This window comes from Corvus brachyrhynchos, unplaced genomic scaffold, assembly GCF_000691975.1.
Source record: "Corvus brachyrhynchos isolate BGI_N302 unplaced genomic scaffold, ASM69197v1 scaffold28, whole genome shotgun sequence".
NCBI classification, from domain to species: domain Eukaryota; kingdom Metazoa; phylum Chordata; class Aves; order Passeriformes; family Corvidae; genus Corvus; species Corvus brachyrhynchos.
Genome location: NW_008246058.1, coordinates 4,952,693 through 4,972,957, shown reverse-complemented (window position 1 = coordinate 4,972,957; position 20,265 = coordinate 4,952,693). Strand labels below are relative to the sequence as shown.

The 20,265-nt window shown below is 38.9% G+C and overlaps 1 protein-coding gene across 1 annotated transcript in view; it reads right to left on the bottom strand.

Moving 5' to 3' along the window:
• Positions 1-17,540: 17,540 nt before the first annotated feature.
• The window catches only part of MRPL13 (mitochondrial ribosomal protein L13), a 16,449-nt gene continuing 13,724 nt past the window's right edge, over positions 17,541-20,265 (bottom strand). Inside the window, exons 4-5 of the mRNA XM_017746081.1 lie at positions 17,984-18,070; positions 17,541-17,666 (exon numbers count right to left, since the gene is read on the bottom strand). Coding sequence (XP_017601570.1) covers positions 17,541-17,666; positions 17,984-18,070 — 213 coding nt within the window. The remainder of the gene's footprint in view (positions 17,667-17,983; positions 18,071-20,265) is intronic.

Below are 20,265 nucleotides of genomic sequence, written 5' to 3'. Positions count from 1 at the left end.
GTAGTTGTGCCAACTGTGGATGTGAGATTTCACATGTCAACATGCCCAAGTCAAAAGACTGGCAGGTGTATTTGGGATGGCAACTTGGGTCAGCTAACGAGGAGAGGAAGGCAAAATGCCAACCCAAAAGCTTGAGCACAGGGCAATTCATTATCTACAAACAAGGTAAGTTATAAAGTGACTCAATAACAGCTTTGAACAGCACTGGAGACTAAGATTTAGCTCGAACATGGTCATTTAAGCTGAAAGCATAGATTTGGCACACTTTTGCTTTAGCCCGATATAGACATGGAGAGGCTGTCCTGTACATCCCAGGACCATCTTCCTGCTTATCCCTGACTGGGAGGGGGTCTATCCATACCCTACAGTAAAGAAAAGCCTGTTAGGTTTGGCTTCTAGCCAGCAGCTCCCTTAGCTCACCTGGAAGAAGATGAATGGGTACCTTTACTGTGTAATCCCCAACTATCTTGCCTAGAATTCAGCCTCATTAGTAGCACACACAATTTGCACATGTGACTAGCAGGCTCTGGCTGAGGGCTGTATACCTTTCTAGGTTGCCTTTCTCTTTTCCCCTTACGTTACGTCTTTCACCCCTGATTTCAACCATTTTCTTGGGGAAAGGTGATAAAAGTTGATGGAATGTGAGTTGAATGTCATTTCCTTACCTGCACTTGCATTTAAAATAGAAAGTAGGAAAGTATAATGCACTTTATGGACTTTTTATTTTTTTGCAGCTTAACCCCACTTGACAGAACATTGAGCCCCGAAGTGAGCATGGCTCTCTCACACACAAGCAGGTACAAGAGCCTGGCAAGGCTCAGAACACCTGTGTTAATTTACCCCAACTGCAAACTCCCTGTGTCCCTCCCTTGCTGGCCCACTCCCATCCAGGTTGTACTGACACAGCTCAGAGTTCTGCCCGTCCTATGGAAGTGACCGAGAAGGTCGCTGATGGAAAAAAAATCAGCCTCCAAGCAATTGTGCCTGTGTTGTCTTTGAAAGAGTATCCTGCTAACAGTGCACAGTGTATTAGTCCTGACTGGCTGTCCTGCAACACTGTATCCAAATCTCAAGTTCCCGTGGAACCAGAGAGAGTGATAGGGCAAAACCAAGGATGTAGGGCCACAGCGTGGTCAAACTGATCACTTATTTAGTCCACGTAACAGCCTGCTGGTAACAGCCTAACCAAATCCCTGAGGGTGCTTGTGGTGTGCAGTTGGTGTCACCTGTGCTGTGCCACTGCAGCAGCTCCCACACCAGTCACCCGGCCTGGGAAAGCAGCTGGAAGCAGCACAACACCCCTCTGACCACAGGGAATTTGGGTGCTCTTGGCCTGAGGGATCCCCTGTGTGGGACATGCACACAACCAGCTGCCACTGCCACACCTCCCCCTCCTCGCACCACATGTAGTGAATTAAACAAATGACTTGGGGATAATGAAGTGGCCATACTCATTCCAATTTTGTAACAATTTATATGCTAAAGCAGAAGCTCCAATTGCAGTAGTTAATTTGTTTTAACTTTATATTTACTGTGCCATTTACTGGCAACATACTGACCAGAATGCTTCTGGTATCATTGGTCATATGATCACTTGTTCGACATAGCTTGGTAATAAAAAGTTACTAACTAGTGGGCTCTACCCAATTAGAAAAATATTATTCAGGAATTGTATGTTTGCCAAAAATAGTAAAACACAGTCAAAATTTTCTCCAAAATCCAGTCTCTGAATAATCAAGAGTGTTATATTTTTTCCAGACCACCTAAGAAACTGAAGTTGCTTACTGAAGTATTCAGCACACTAGGAACACCTGATGCCACAGAGATCTTACCAATAAACTTTGTGTACTGTGTCCTTGCACAGGAAAGAGCATTTACTGCAACCTAGGCCTTTTCAAAATACTTTCACTAGTTAATGCAGTGTAGGAACTGACCTGGAAATGAAGGCTGCACATTCACTAGGAAGGAATGTTTCCTGGGATAAGCCCCTCTGAATGTCAAAGAAAGGCCCAATACCAAACCTTTATTTCATGTAATGAAATATGATTATAAATAAACCACTGGTTTTCTTCCAGGATGATGCTTGTATAAAACAGATGTAAAACACTTAAATTCCCCTCACCAAACATTGTAAAATTTGGCAGATAATGTATCAGCATCTCCTACAACACAGAAAACTTCACTTATTTACAGAACAGCTTTGGCTTGAGGGTTTTCCATGCAGGAAAGCAGAAACGAATTTCAGGGAAGCAGCTTGCAAAAGTGAAATAATTTTTATGACTTTTTTTGCATCATTCAACCCTTAACTTAGATTTCCTCATTTAGGTTTTCATAATAAAAATGTTGCTGCTTCGTTCTGTAATATGTTCCCTAAAGTAAGTAAGGCACGTTCCTGTGACTTGAATGAAAATCAGGTTTAGGCTGAAGGGGGAATAAAAGGAAGAGTATCTCCCCTGTGATCTGCTTTTACTGCCTGTTATTTCAACAAGCTCTTGACTGAAATCTATTCTACCCTGGGTTGTCAGCAGACCTCCTCCTAGCGAGGAAGAGTCACTTCAGAAACTGCTCTGCACAGCCCCAAGTGGGTGTTTTGGTGTAACAGCACTGGAATCCAGAGGGTGCCATCTCCAAAACCTATGCCCAGCTGGAGCAGTGCTCTGCCTGGTTATTTTCCAAGGCAGACAGAACCATATGAATATTGAGTCTCCCAATGACAACCATGTAACATCTCCACATCAAGAACAAAATATCATTAGGAATACATTTAATGACATTTGGAAGCTAGAAAGTAGAGTCAACCTTGCTGTTGTCATCAGCATACCCAAGATGTAGATGCAGATGACCAGTAGTCTGAAAAAAGTAAGATTATTAAAAAAAAAGTAGTTGCCATTTTGTTCTTTAGAGCACAATGTATCAAAAGATGGCCAAGGCTCCAGGATGAAAAATCATGGCTGGTGACCATGATTATTCTCTGCTCCTCCTGCATGGAAATCAAATTTTGCAACTTTTAGAGTGAGCTACTTCATAGCAGCAGTCAATGTATTGTTTCTATGAGATGCAAATATTCATTACAAAGATATTAATTCTTTAATAATAGTATCAAACCAAATATCATTAACAAATACCAGATCATATGATGCACAGTACAGATGGTATTAACATAACACCTATTCTTAGCCGTTTCAAACACAGTAATTTCTTATTATCTTGCCAACTCATGTTTGCTAATAGCTGTCAGAAACATTCAGTATAGAAGGGTTGACTGAGATGCACAGATGCTTCCATGTTAGAAGAATTTTCTTTGGAGGAGGAGAAACACTCCTGCTGGCACTGCTTCTTTTATTGTTATTACTTCCTTCGAAATTCTTTAGGTCTGTGGGGGAAAAAAAAAAAAAGTGTTTTAAGAAATGTACGTGCACTACAGTGGCTTTGCTTTAAGGCTGCAGTAGCAGCCTGGTCTAGCTTTATTTCCTTACTCTGGTGCTTGAAGTTTTTTGACAAAGAATATTTTCTGGATTACACAAACAAGACAGAACAAATTAAATTTACTAAAACCTCTAAGAATTTACAAACATCAGGACTAATTGGTCACTCCTACTTTCCTAAGCAAAACAAAAAGCATCTTGAACTGAATGCAGCCTCACAGGGCTTTAAACACGGGCACTAATTTGTCTCCACTTTTTAAAACTGAATAATACATGCATAAGATGGCGAGTTTTAGTTAACAGCACAGTCCACCACAACACTACTAAAACAGTTAAAACTGATATTTAAAAAAACCTACTAATTTGAATCTTAAAAGTTCTGCAATCCTCTCTGCTTGGATGACAAACATGGAAAACATTCAGATAGAAGCAGACTGCTGTTTGCAATCCTCTGCATTCAAGCACATCACTCTTCCTGCCTGACACACATCCACTGGCTGTAGGAACCACATTCTCCCTGAAACTACAAAGCTCAGACCAGCTCATGGCTTTCAGAATGCAGAGTTTGCAGACTAGATGCACATCTACATGCCTACCATGTCCTGCAGAGAAGCTGCACACGCTGGGCTGTGCCCAGTCGCTCCCCAAACCCCCAGAGCAGGGCAGGGCAGTGGTCTCTGAGGTGCCTGGGACACGCCCAGCATGTGCGCAGCCGGAGCAGCCGCTCCTCACAACCCCCCACACACCTGCAGCCTGGAGGAACACAGCACTCCTCACTGCTTCTCTCATCTGTGAATCAAGCAGGTAGGGGAACGCCCCAGGACTCAACAAGAGAGAGATTAACAAAAGTTCTGGAGACATCTAAAGAGATACAGGGCCAGATTTGCTGTGAAGTTGAATGAAAAATTCTGGCATACAGGAAAACCTGCAAACCACTACACTAACAAAGTTAAATTTCTAAAGGTGGTAAATTTTATCTGTAATTTAGCTCATTAATGGAAAGGAAAAGCAGACAGAAATGGAAGCAGACAGCTTACTTTAAAGACTGTGAGTTTAAATGGCTGCAGAGATGACACACAGAAATCCAACACTTACTTAGACCTATGTTGCAGTTACAGAATTTGTCAAGCAATAGCATTGCAAAGTGAAGTCATTAACTTATGAGCCCACAGGTTCTCATGTGAAATCAACTCTGGAATTCAGTTTTTATTATTTCAAGAGTAGCATATAAAATTGCATTAATTTTAAGGAACAACTATAAAGAAGAGCTAGTGTTCATGCTGTGATGAATCACAAAGCTGCTTTGTTTCCCATTTAAATAGCATATTCTGTATTAACATTTGGACTTGTTTCTTTTGTGCATGACAGAACTGCTACAAGCACCATATATATTGTTTACATTCTTGCTTAATGTTTAACTTCAACATACTCAATGTTTGATGGCTGGTGTGCACTGGGAAGGCAAGTCACATTTCCTAGAATCCTGGACATCTGTACTTGGACATATTCACGGAATCACAGAATGGTTTGGGTCAGAAGGGACCTTAAACATCCTCTGGTTCCAGCCTCTCTGCCATTCCACATTTTCTTGCTCGGATCTCACGCTGCATGCCAGAGTAGGTATTTCATTATATCAAAATGTCTGTGGAGTAGTAAGAGTGTGGGATTTTGGAAAATTCTCAGCAGTGACTTAGAAGTTTTATCACTAGACAGGCGGACAGTGCTGAAAGATTTTAGGTAACACAGCATAGTAAAGACATCCTTGTCTTGCAGCTTATAGTTATTACTCTTTCTTTTTATAGGCCAATTCATCCTCTCATGCATTGCTTAGAGGATTTTGCATTTTTCTATGAACGGCTCACTTAAGACTTCAATCTAGGGTTATGCTGGAGTGCTGCAGAGCTACAGGTCTCACAGCACTGTGTTCTGGGGTGAAAATCCATTTTTTTTCCTTGCTTCCTTGTAATCTGCATTTCAACTTTAATGCTTGTCTTAAAATTTAAATGCACAAAAATGCATAAAACACTGGACTCTTAGTTTGCAGTCTTATGAAGTTAATGAAGCTTAAAGGCAGGATTTTCCACACTGAAACACTTGTGTGAACAAATACAAAAGTTTTTAAAGCCTTTTCTATTGCCACAGTAGGCTTTTATGCCCACTAGTACTTGGCTTTTGGACTGCTTTTGAAGAGACCTTGGCACTAGGAAAGCTAAGCCTTGGAAAACACTGCCTTTGGCAAAAGTGTTACAGGCATTTTGTCAGACGAAGAATATGAACCCACAAAACTGTTGTCTACTCAGAGAGAATTATGAACTACTTGTGACCATCAATGTGCTCATTGGTAAGTGACATAAATCCACGCCAGAGTGTTCTTTGATGGCAGTGCTTTTGCCCTTCCTCAGCAAAGCCCTGAGTTTATGCACTTGGAACAAAGGAAATGCTATCTCCTAGAACAGACAGTTCAGAAATTCACCCAAAGGCAAGACTTCACATAGCTGCTCCTCTTCTTTTTTTTTTTTAAAGTAATATTCTTGAGAAAAAAAGCTTTGCTGTGTATTAACAGCAGACTCCAAGACAAGGGGAAATAGGGGGAATATGGGAACCAGTGCCTCTGCAATCTATGCTGAAAGGCAAACTACTATGGGTTCACCAAAAATATGCAACGTTAGTCTGTGCAGCAGATGTCTGCCACCAAAATATATTAAAAATATTTGTCTCACTAACATTTTTATACTCCACATAAAAAGAATTGAAACAGTTTAGTGAATTCTAGGCAAAATACTCAGAAAAATAAATCAGCATCCCATTCATTACAGCAGGCCTCTCAGTGCTTCTCTCCTAACAAATACTTTACCACTAAGTAAAAGGACTGAAGAGTGGGTCCTAAGCTCTGATTACAGCTTTAAATCTCTTAGAGCTGCCCAGGGAGGTCATGGATTCTCCCTCTCTGAAAACACTCAAAACCCACCTGGATGCATTCCTATGTAACCTGCTCTAGGTGACCCTGCTTGGGGGGGTTGGACTGAATGATCTCCTGAGGTGCCTTCCAAACCCTCACAATTCTGTGATTCTGTAAATTCTCCCAATTTTTATCCATACTCACAGCTATCAGAAACGATATACAGCTGACATAAAATGCTGACAATCTACAGCCACTGAACCTTACAAAACAGATAAACTGGATATGTCCAGTTCCTAAGATCAGCTTTGTGATGGAAAACAAAAGTAATTGGTAGAGAGCTTCCCAAAACTCTGCAGAATTAATGTATTTCACATAAATGTTGTCTTTTGATATGGATACCAGCTCTACACTCTGCAGTGCTGAAAGAAACCAATGGACTGTGAGAGTTTTCCCATTTACAGAATAACAGTAACCTCTTTGCTCTGTAGCCCACTTCAAGAAATGAGACTGAGGTCAAACTAAGTCCTAGAACATGGGGAAGTCCTGCATTTCTTCATGGACTTTAGAGATGACTTGAAGTGGCTTGCGTGCTTGGGCTAAAGCTTGCCATTGTAAATTCTCTCTTCAGTGTCTATGTAGATTTCACAGCTGCAGTTATGTTTGAAAAGCACTGCAGGAGCGTAGAGCTGGCATCTGTATCATTAATTAATACTGAAATTTGGTGATCATACATGTGCTTTCCTAGCAACTCCAACCTACACCACTTTGTGCAGCTGCATAAAACAAGGTTGTCTTTAATCTAGGTCAGTTCTCTGATTCTCCATTCTGTTGCCACACAAGCAGAATGGAGAGGCAGGAAAAGTGATGGATGATTCTTAAAACTGAGCCTCATTGCCAGAAAAAATGCTCACGAAGCTATGACCTCAGCCTCTCAACATGTCAGACGACAAATAGAAACTAACCGCACAAAAAGACCTACTTGCATATTTACAACTATGATGGGACCCCCCACTTCACAGAATATTCAATATTCTTTTTCAGTGTGATGTGAAATATCCTTACTCTCAACTCCTGGAGTGAACATTTATTTCGATCAACTCTGAAGAGACTTGCTGCACAGCTCCATCCTTATTAAATTCTTGTCAGCACATTCCAGCAATGATTTTTCCCTTTGCTTAGCAATGTTTTGTGTAGGTAGAACAGCCTCAGAAAAAATAAAATAAGGGGAGCGTGTGTTACTCTATAAAGGCCAAATCTAAGTAACCACTAGTCTGTGTTATACTGCAACTAACTTGATTTCAAAAAATACACAGGACAACTTCACCATATTATTTCTAGGCAAACAAGCTAAAACCTTGTAACATCTTACAGCAGACAGGTGAAAAACAGCATTACTTACCTCCAAGAAATAATATAAGTAAGCCTGTAGAGTAATATATGACACTGTCTATTCTGTATGTACAGCAGTTATTCTACAAACCAGGCAATATTAAAAAAAATATTTTCTCTTAACTTTTAGTAACTCAGAATACCTCTTCAAAATGACATATTTTAATCCAAATGACTTTATTTCTTAGAACTTTTAAATGCACTGGGATTAGCTATAACAACATAATATGTAGTCAACATGGCCCTTCCTTCTTCTTCCAAAAGAAGTTATACACCTGCCCAGTTTCTTCTACTGCATGCTGATAAACAGCACTTGATAACATGACCTTTTCTTCTTTCAAGCTCAAAATCCTGGATAGCCATCTCTCCATAAACAATCCCTACTCACACTGCTTTGATGATGCATTGTCTGAGACTTTTTTATGAGGAAGTTTTATGAAGTCAGATCTCATGGAATTGTTACAGTCATTTGTGTGCTTGCAAGCCTGTGTTAATGACTGCTAATGGTTTCAAACCTGCCTCTGCTGATAAGACTGTCAGTGCTGCACAAGAAGTGACCTGTCAATACCTGCTCCTGACTCAGCAATGCACACCTGGTGTGGAAGCTCTGAAGATCTCAAATTGCCATCTTCTCTTCACCTGTGGGTAATCATCTCACCATTAGAGCACATGACGCAGAGAGCCTGGGTTCCCTGGAATTTCTACACTCCCAGAAGCAGTAACAAGGACTGTTCAGAAAGGATTTACTCTTGCGTCAGCACTGCAAAAGGTCAGTGCCTAAAGGCTAAGGAATGCCACAAGCTAATACAGGCAGAGATGAGAGCAGTGGTACAAGAGCAAAAACTGAAGAGGATAGGTTTAGAATTCTGTTAAGATTTTACTGCTTCCATGAATGAGAGAAACCACTCCAGATGCATGAAAACCCCCTTAAAAATTAATAACCATCCTGTAGGAAAGGCACATCTGTCTCTTCCATTCACAGTCTGTACAACGCTTTCTATTACCTGAAAAATTCTATGTCTGGTAGGATTCCCATTTGCACAGGTTATCCATTAAAAACAAAACCAAAAAAGTATGTCTTAACCCGCAGTTATCAACATGTTTTAAGATTAACTCATCCCAGAGGGTTTTAGGTCTGTGGCTGCTATGTTAGATTTTATTCAGAGGCCTTTTTCTCCCCCCCCTTTCCCCATCCTGCTTCCTGAACAGTGTAGAGTTCCCCAAAAGGCTGAAGGAGTCTTCAGCATGACTGCGTAGTTTTACAGCAGCTCTCCCTGACTTTCTTACACAAGTTTCAAGAATTTTAAGAAACAACAAGGATAAAATCTCTCCAAACTTGGCTGAAAAACTAGAACACACAAAGAAATAACTGATGTTAAAGTACTTCTAACCTACCCCTTATTTTTTAAGTACTTAACAAGTGATATCCACTAGCTCATGAAGTCTCATTCAGGGGAGTTTATAAACAACACTGTTTGGAACAGATGACAAACTGGGGAAGACCAATTAGTGAAAAGATTTTGTGGCCTGATCATGCCACTTAGTTACTAGCCCTAAGCCACTCTTTGATCCCATTACTCTGTACTGGCAGGCACACTCGATCTGTATTACTGTGATGCTCTTCTTCATAACTCTGGAAATCACCATCACATGAATTATTGCTAACTGATGACAGTTGTCTGCTTACACAGAATGGTTTTATGGCTCATCTTTCATATCTGCTTATTAAGGGCAATAGGTAGCTTTTAGCCTTATAACAAAAGGTTCCAAATAATTTGGTTTTGTCTAAAATTAGCATGCAATACACACAACATGGAATTTGCTGTCTATCTGGCACACATTTTAAGGTTATTTTATGAATAAACGATGAAATTTTGAGTATTTAAGATTTGTTTTTATAGACAAACTTCAACACAGAGATAAAATTTACTGTAAATTTTGAAACAAGAGGAATATATGTATTTTTCAGGAACACTTCAAAAGTTGTGCCAAAGTCAATAGCTATTAGGTAAGGGAACTATAGCTAAAGGGGATTTCTGAACACATTTCAACTTTTTCACTATCGACACTAGTAAAGCGAAACCCAAGGACCAACACTGCTATCGTTCCCTGGAAAACCAAATTATGTGGTTACACTCAAACATCAACAGTTTGGTGCTGAGGGGAAGATGAATCATTTTTCTGCTCAAGGTGTACCTATTACCCCATGGTAGCTCTATGCCTCTGGTAAAATAATCAATGAAATAGCTAATGGTATTTCAACTATCACTAAACTTGCAATTCACACTGTGGCCTATTCTAAACCATCAACTGCTCTGCTTGGGGCACAAGAATCGTTTCCATGTTGGTGTTGTTCTCATGCAGACTGTTGTCTTGCCTGAAAAGCACTTCTACAAGTATAACTTTACTTGGAGAACAAACCACAGTAACAGAAGCTGCATTTTGTAACAAGACTAAGAAAGGGTGATACTGCTATGACAGTACAGCTATAGTCACTAATCCTCTTCTGCAGAAACAAAACTTAAGATGTTTATTTTGTAGTCTGCAGCTGCAATGTGTTTGCTTTTTTCTACATAAAACTAGCACATGTTGTAATTTTAAGAAAGTGTCCTTAAATCAAGATATCTGATATGCATTTAGGTACTCTTAGTAAAATGAAGAATGGCTTATTGCAATTTAAAATAAAGTGGTTATAACCTCAGTTTCTGTAAAAACAAATTAAGCAAAATTGACCTAAGCTTTTTTAAACTTACTGTAATTCCCTGATTTTGACCTTGATTATATGAATTCTGTCTGGAAAATTCTTTAAGTTAAATCAATAGAATATACATGTAAAATTCATCTTAAGATGATGCTTTTTGAAAATAGAAGGTTTCTCTTTTAGTGATATATTCTGCTAAAAACTGTAAGACTGTATACAGAGCAGCACTGTACACTTGGCTTTGGACAAAGAATTACGTTATTCTTCAAATAAAGAGAGAACTGGGTGAAGGAATGGTGAAATACTTTCCAGACTTAGTGTCAGGAACAGAAGTGGAAAAAAAGGAAATCGAGACATTTATAAAAGAGTGATTAAAAAATAATCTAACTCTAATTTCATCTGGGCAAGTAGTTCAACAGTATCGTATTCAACCATTCTCCTATTGCTTGTCAAATTTCCATTAATTTAGTTTCTGTTCTCACATATGAAATACACCAGCTTAAAAGGAAGGAGAAAGTAGTTTTGGAACTTTCTTTTTGGGAGCCTCTTCACACAGTTCAAATAAAAGGGCCCAGTTACCCATTTAATTACCTCTTACCTTCAACTTTGGTTTTAGATACAACATAAGCTGCCCCCAGGTAAAGCGTCTGAGAATCAGTAGCACTGATCTGTTTCAAGCATGCCAGAGAAAAGCCAGTAATTCAATTCAATAGGCTAAACAATCTGAACATGAATTTGTTGGATTTTTAAGATGATTGAGTTACTGACCCTTCTTGATTAGTGTCCAGTTGCTGCCTGCAGCAAAAACCTAATGTAGAGGAGAGCAATTTTCTTCTTAAGTATCTGTGTGGCTTTTTGTCCACAGGAATTTAGATCCACCTCTGGTAGTGTGAAATGTAAGCCTTGGTTACCTCCAAATCTCCTGTTAAATGAAACGCTAAACAGAATCCTGAGACATTTTTATGCCCTTACTATTGGGGAAAAAAAAAAAAAAAAGCTACCAGTGATAGCTTTGATTGGGGTTTAATGATCTCCAGTTAGTTCATGTAATTTCTACCGAGGGGCAAAAAGGCCACAGAAAATGAATTGCTAGAGGGATTCCTCAAAGAGTACATTGGAACAGAACTGGGCTGTATTGGCAGGATAGCTTTTTCCTGCTTTATACAGCTTGTTGCTTGGGAAAAAGTAAGACTGGCTGCAGTCTTTTACAGCAGTTTGTGTTGGCCAAGTCTTCTCTCAACACTGCTATATGCCAGCCCTGCTTTGTGAGAGACGAGCACTTAAGTTGGAGGGGCAGTACTTAGCCCAAGATAAGAACTAAATATTACCAAATGAGGCATGGTATAAAACACAATTCAAATCGTAAGAAGCTGCAGACACACTCTACAACTAAGCAGCAACTAAGAAAAATACTGGAGAAATTTAATTTGGTACCAAATTTTTAAAGGCTAATGAATAAACTTGAGATGGGCCTAATAAAAATAGCTCAAGACCTCACCAGCTTTGGAGCTGGCTTTGTGGCTTTCCCTCTGCTCTTCTCAAGGTAACCAGAGTAACACTCCAACAATTTTCCCTTTATTTTACCTCATATTTCACTGTAGGGAGAAAAAAACATTTTATAAACTTCATAAAAACTGCAAGTTATAATTTGTAACAGAGCACATCACTGGAAATACTCCAAATGTAGTTTCTCTATGCAATATAATGTGTGCTGTCTTTTGGTGTTGGCTCCTTATGAAGTTATCTGAAGAAATTAACAGATAAAAAACCTAATTAAAAAAGTCTGTCAGCATCTTGCATATATAAAAGCACTGTTTGTAACATCATTTCAACCACATAACCAGGATATCTCTGGCTTCTTCTTCTGCTCTGTTTCTACATCCCAGAAATAATTTGTGTAACTAAAAATAGAAACTTGGACTAGAAATTATGCAAGACAACTAGTGCTGCAGTTCTTGTAAGCAAACAAACAGAAAGGGCAGCTGTGGCTGAGAGGATCTCTTAATCCAAAAGCCTTTCTGTTTACCAATACCCACAAATTTGTTTGCTGGGAACACCACAGTTGGCTTCTGGTTGCCTGCGTCTGGCAAGGCTAGCTTTAAGGACACAAAACTGGAGAGGAACTGAAAGTGGCACAGAATACCTAAGAGGATCATTAGAGCCATCTGCAGTTCACAGGTATTCAATATGCTTATGTTTCAACACCTACAAACTTCTCTGTCTGAGAACATTGTGATTTTCTGCTTTCAAAGCCACAGAGTGTTGCTCAAACTTCCAGGAATCTGTGTGCCATGGCATGGGGATGACACACAGTGTCAGTACTGGGACCCTGCCTAACCCATGCTGCTCAGCTGGAACAAAATCACAGCTTCAGACCAGGTTCTGCAACCCCCTGCCTCAAAGCAGAATGTACAGATGGGGGCAGAAATCAGGCAAGTTACTCAGAAATAGAAACATTAAGAAGGTGTTTGGTATTCGAAAACCAAATTTCAGAGTTTACAATATATCAGGTTTTAAAAACTTCAGAAGTGTAGAAGAACTTGTTCCCCCAATGACAAGCAAGCAGCTGTCTGGCCCGAGGGGAGTTCCTGGGAGGGCTGGCAGTGGACCAGGCATTCAGTCTGCACACCAGCACCAGCCTGAGCAAACTCCATGGAATCAGACAGATCTGCTTTCTTAAGGGAAACTCCCAGGAATGCATCCATCTCACTGGAACAACACAAGCCTGCTATTCTATATATCTGGTAATACTCTTATTTAAATACTGCTTGAAAAACAACTTCCTGCCTTTAAAACTGTCTCAAAACATATATACACCCAGACAGTTAAACAACTTTCAAATGGTATGTAACAGGAAAATTTACCCATGAATCTGATGTATCCTTGCTTTTACAGAACAGAATTGTTTGCTTAGTCGTATGTTACTGGTGAATTCTGTAATGATTTCTGTTTAAGTGTCATTTAAAAGACATACAATTCAAGCACACTTGAAATAAACGTTTCACTCATGGTACAAAATCAAACTGTGAAAGGAACTAGTTTTTTATCTTTGTACCCTTGAAATATGTCTGGAACAGAGATAATTTACTTTCCTGTATCTACATGATTTTCCATCACACTTCAGGCCTCTCCATGGAGGATCTAAGAACACAAGCTGGGAAGTCAGTTGGTTCCAGTTAGGGATGAAAGGAAAGAATGCTTGAAGAAAGTCTTTTTGACTAGAAATACTTTGATATTTAATTCTCCACTTTCATGGAGCACGATCCCTCTTCAGTTCCTATCATGGTGGAAGGAGGAGTGATGGGAAGGCTCTCCACTCTGAAAACCAAATGATTTTCTGGGTTTCCACACCTACCCTGTGCTTTCCTTAAAAACTGTTTCTCTATTTTAGTGTTCCACTTGCATACCATGTCTTTCTCTGTGGTGGGTCAGTCTCCAATTACCAGCAAAACAACCTTTAAAAAAAAACATCTATAGCAAGACATTTTTTACACAAAATATAGCCAAAACATCCAATGAGATCATTAGCAGCACTGTGCATGTCCTCTTCACATTCCAATTGAAAATTTATATTATTATTTCCAATTAAAGAGAAAAAGGGTATTTTCCTCCTGATATTAGTAAGTTCTCACATAAATGCAGTTCTTTATATTCATTCCCTATTATCTGTCTTATGTCTGGTTTATATACAGTAAAGGTACATTTCTTGGGTACAAGTTTTAATGTAAAACCTTAAAGATTCATTTACTAGTTATAATTGTGTTTATCTGTATTTATAGCCTTCCATATCTTTAATCAAGCTCTGCTTTTCATTTATCTTTTCCCTTAAAGCATACAGCTATCTCAAAGGGCTAATACCAACTTTTTTTTTTTTCTGTAGAAAGAAGATGAACCACTAACACTGTCTCCCTCGAACTCCTCCCTTTTATTATCATTCACAGAAATACTTCATCCCCTTTGGAACCTCTACCTTTCGGTAAACAGGTTGGTCATCAGGCTCAGAACTTCATGGAAGAGAAATAATAATTAAAACCAAAACTCACATAAGGCAGGAAGAATTATTAAAACCATCTGAAGAAAAAAAAGGGAGTTTAAAGCTTTTCTGTATCCTTCATTTTCTGGTTTATTGTAAGGACTGCTCTTACTGTATGGAAACTATCTATGGGTTCTGCAGAAGCTCACAGATCCAAGTCCACAACAAGCCTTTTACATGCCATTTACAGAATGCAGCACACACAGAGGACAAAAAAACCCTACTCATCTTAGCACTGTGCTCTCACCCAGATACAAGCAACAGCCCAAGGAAAAGCCAAACAGGACTAATAAGATGAGCAACCTATGCACTATTTTTTTTAAACACAGTTTATTAAAATACTAATCTATTTTACTATGTTTGTTTACTTTCCCCACATATAAAAAAAACATAGAATAATTTGCATCTGAAAGGACTACACTCAGAGAGGAACTAACCAACATAACATCAGGTTGCTCAGGAACTGCGCAGTGAGTTCTGAGCATCTCCAGGGCTGGAGATTCCACAACCTCCGTGGGCAGCCTGTCAGCTGCAAAGAATGAAATGACAAGGAACCCAAACAGAAAGTCAGTTTGGCATTCTGAGATACACATATTTCTGCAATATTTGGATTTCTACAAAACAACTCACGTTCCCTTCATGTTTTCTCTTCTCAAATAATTTTCATGTCAGGTGGCTGTTTTCTTCAATACATCTCGAATTATCAGTCTTGTACAACAATACTTTAACCTAACTTCTCTTTGGTATGCTGAACAAAGCTGTCCCTTTTTTGACTTATTTTTAAAAGAATATTTGTGTTAGCTACATGCCTCTAAAAAGAAGAATTTGTAAATATATTTTTGTTCCTTCTCCAGTCTTTCACAGGAATATTGTAATAATGCAAACACTACTTCCTCCATGGGTTCACACACTGAAAAATCTCAGAACACAGAGCCTATTACCTCTGCATATTCATACACCCTTTCTTTTAATGTGTTTGGTGCAAAGCTGTGTATTCTCAGACACTCCACCTGGCATTTTAATGAGAACAGTAACCACTATGGTTCATTTAAAGTCCCCCTTTACCGACTTCTGTATTTTACTTATCACATCAGAAAGTTATTTTACCCAATTTGCTCAATTCTTTATCTTTTATTTCCCAACTAAGCTCTTCCCCCCACAGAAATCTGAATGCCAGAGAAATCAAAATACACTTTTTCCTTCAGACAAGAAAAACATTATTATTTTTCCTGTTACTTCATATTGAAAACTCTTCCCAAGATCAAACTGCTAAAAATGTGAGCTGAAGGTTAAATTAAAACTTATCTGACACCAGCAATAGTCTGGTTGCAGGCCAGGACAAGAAGCCAAAATTACAACAGCGATGAGCCCTGCAGTTAGTGGAGAGATGGTAGATAACCATCTTCATTCTTATCCCTCTGCTAGATCTTACCACTTCCTGAGAGCAGAAAAAAGGTAGGACAAAAGTCCAACACAACAAGCGTTAGGTATGTCTCCAGGCCTATAACTGTAGCCATAGGTGGAGTAGTTGGGTGAAGGGAAACTTCTGCCCCAGTCTCTACACTCAGAGCATTAAAATTCTCCCAAACTTCCATTTATTTTTCCCTACTCCACCCAGACCCCACTAGCTCCACTTCTCTCTAGCATTCTCTCACGCATTTTAGACCCAGTAAGTACTCTGTTCCTCTCAGGCCCACCTATTCCCTGTTTTTTCTCACCATAATACCCACTTGAGCTCCCCAGCCCTTCCACAGGAGGAACACTGATCCTCTGAGTTGAGAGACTCCAAATCTACTACAAGATTTCTAAGGCAGCAGTACTCCCCAACCCCCATAATTGGCACAGAATAAAAAGATTGTATACAGAGAGCCATTACCAGCAATCAATCCATATGAGACTATAGAGACGAGAAATATAAAAAAAAGGGGATGCTTATTTTCTCTGTGCTTTGAATTCCTCCAGAAGGAATGGTTCCAAGAAATTATGGGAGGGGAATTCTAACAGCAGTAGTGTTCTTACCTGCAGATTTTCCCCAAGGTTAATATGCTGACATGAAGATATTACAAAACTTAGTTTGACAGCAATGACTAAATTAGATGGCATTAAGTTTATTTGTCCTCTGCCACACACACCTGTAAGTCAACAGAATTAGAGTGGCCCAGTGCTAAGGAGATGAACTCAACCAAGACTACAGTAGTATGCAGGGACAAAGAAATGCATTTCAAAAGTTCTGGCAGCACAGCACTATTTCCTTTGACAATACAGATACTCCAAATTAGTTAGCTAAAACTAAGTGCCAGCTCCTCATTCAATGCTAAATTATTGTGGAGAACCTTTATCAGTTTTAATACTAAACACAATATAGAAGAGTACAGTATACCATACAACAGGACAGGCTTATCAACTTTAATATACTGCAGAATTTTGGTCAATGGTGCAGAATCTAAACTTCTTCAGGGTTAATCCACTGAAATCTCACAGAAACCACGAAGTCTCAGGAATTTCAACTCCATTCAGTAGTGAGGATAAAAGCAAATATAGCAATTTTTATCACTTATATAGGTTAGAAGAAGTCAAAACCAAACTCCCTGTTTCAGCTCAGAAGAGGGCTTAAAGTATTTGCTGGATTCTGTTCCTTTTAACAGAGACTGTAACACAGAGGTGCCTCCATTACACGGATGCACAGACCTATTTTAGTATCATCTAAGATGAGGAGCCTAAGTACAAGTGATTTTTAATAAGCTTTTGAACGTTTACAGACGTGGGTGGCATTTCCTTTGGCTATGGCTAACAGTTACACACTATGGAGCACATACAACTCAAACCAGGTAATGAAGCTTTTCATTCTATTCATTTCACTCTATTCATTTTGATGAAGCAGAGAGTTGAAAACATGATTTTAAGTAAAGCTTTACTTATTAAAACAAAGACCAGAAACAGAAAATTTTAGCAACTATTGTTGTTTTAATGACCTTCTCTCAAAGAAAAATGACATAAAGAGAAAGATGACTACCTTTTTCTTACTAATAATGTGAGAGTCTATATAATACATATGCAGTCAATGTGTCCTCTTAAAAACATCTAAGATACTTACGGAGTCCAAACCTTCGGAAAGGCAGCAATTTCTTCTGGTGTATATTCATCTAACCTCTTGGGGACTGCACGTGGCTGAGGAATCTCTTGTAGAAGGTTCTTCTCTATATCTTCTGGAATAACCTGAGACAGGTGAGAATAGTCTTAACCATCTGATTGTTTAACAAACAACACCTGTGCCCACAAAGCCAGACCAAAATTTGTCAACAGTACTGTGTTCTTCATGCTAAGTGTTTCACCCAAATACACCAATCTCACATGTCTTGAATCTCACAGTTCTGTGAATAATATGGAAAAAACCCAACTACATATAGATATATAGAAAAAAAGCAGCTTTTTTTTTTTAAATTTACCTTTTCATGACATGAGAGCCATTGCTAACACTCCCTCTCCACCTCCATATAATACAGGGATGAAAATGTAACTGCATGACTACTCACATCTTCAGGGAACAGGTGTAGCCTCTGCATCAGAGTTCTTCTCTGAAGGTTTTTTGGAAGCATTCTATAAACAGCCAGTTTAACAATCTGAGGAAAGGTAACATAGTAACAAATAATCAGACAGGTTACAGATAACATGAAATAGGCTAGCTGTGTTTCCCTCTGCCCACTCCATTAATCACTGAACCTCTTTTCAGTTATCTTCTTTCAGGCTGAAGAATTCTGGCACCACATTCAGAAGGCACTCTAAACATCAGTTTTAAAAAAAATAAATACTCCTTGTCATATAAACACTCATTTTAAGAGCCATGTAGAACACTTCAGCTTAGAAAGTTAAGAGCTATATTTAGCATTGTGGATGACTACATATGATCCTTCAACTTCAAAGAATTGAAAAGCTTGTGGTAACTCTGTATTGTATTGCACATTTACATACATATATTGTTTAGGAAAAAAATAAAATATACTCTAACAAATTTCCAAGTGTTCCCACCAACTAGTTTAACATTGTAATTTGCCGCATTTAAAATAGTTTTATAATTAATGCTTTGTACCTTAAGCAAAGCTAACATACCAAAACACGGCTTCATGAACTTACTATGTATACTTCCTTGCTATTAGTTCCAGATGAACAATCTTACTTCTAAACATCAGGAATGAATAGAATTTGTACATCTACTCTAGATGATGCTTATTGAAAAGTAAACAAATTTCAACAGGATTTTCTCTTGGACTCTAGCAAAGATGCCTTTTATTTAAATACAAAACACATTGTTATGGACTTCATCCAGAAGGGGAACATTTGTAAATGTACAACAACGCACACAACTGCAGGAGACAAAAAAAGGTTTCATAAAGGACAGCAAAGCATTTTGGGCTAGACCTATGTGCAATTTTATAAGTAAAATGTTTGCTCCAGGACACCCAGATATAAACTAACTCCAAATCAGAAACTACCCAGGCATGCTAAGAGCAACATTAAGCTCAAGCCAATAAACCACACTGAAAGGCAGGGCACTAAGCACAAACAAATCTCCCAGACACCTGGATATTTTCCAAAGTCTATTGAGCAACGTGGCTTCTTTTTACAAAATTAACTAAGGGAATTCAATTGAAATTTTAGAGACAATCACTGAGTTCCCAGGTGGAACCATGTTAGGGTAAGATTTTCAGGTGTTATGCATCCAGTACCACAAATCTGTGGACAAATACAATAAATCAAGATGACAGGAGAAATATATCAGGCCATGCAGATTAATACACGGTTTTGATACTTTCTCTAATAAAAATTAATAGGTATGTATTAAAAACCAAAGATGAAAACTAAAGCTTTTTAGGGATAAAAACTATTCATGCTTGTAGAGCAAACTGTAATTTATTTAGGTCAGTATACTATGTGCCTAGACAAGGGCAAGACAAAAACAGAAAATGAACCTTCACTGGTTTGCTTCACTGAATACTAAAAATCAAGCGAGATACCATAACAATAAAAAAAAATATATGGATATTAACAGCAGCTCATGTGAACAGCCCTTTTATCATTAACAATTTTAATAGCATATGCTTATTTTTCTTTCTATCCAGTGTTTTTCCTTATAGCCAATGAAAGATCAAAATGCATCAGATCTAAACCAACAAATCCTGAGACTTCACAATACATTGCCTGAGGGGATTTTTTTCTCATCTAAAAATTACTTTTAACTTCAGACTGTGTTAGAAACAGTGTTGATTTCTTAGACTAATAAATTGCACAAACACACAGTCCAACGTATGACCTCTGACCTACAGATACACAGAGCTAGTTATTTAAATATTTCAGCCCAATGAAAAGAGACTTTAAAATACTTTAATGAACATTATGTTAAATACTTGACTTCTTCAAGCAACCAATGTTCACGTTTGACTTTTTGATCTTCCTCTGTCGCATGTGTGTTGGGGTTTTAGGAGCTCTCCTGGTTTCTTTCTTCTGTTAAAGGAATTTTGCCCATCCAGGTTGCCGGGGGAGCAAATGGCTGAGTACTTCAGAAAAACAAAAGAGCTAGCTACAGGGTGGGGCGCATCTGGCTACTCTTTTGTTTTCACCTGAGTGTGTGGGGGCAGTCAGTCTCGGCGTCCGGAGAGAGGGAAGCTGCTTTTCTCCGGCCGCTTTTCTTTCTGCTGGAGAAACACCGGGATCCCAAGCCCGCCTTCCCTGCCCCGCTGGAGGCCGGGCCGTGGCTGCCCTGCCCTGCCGTTGCTTTGAGCCTTCGCTACATTGTAGCCGTGGCCACCCTGCCTGCCCC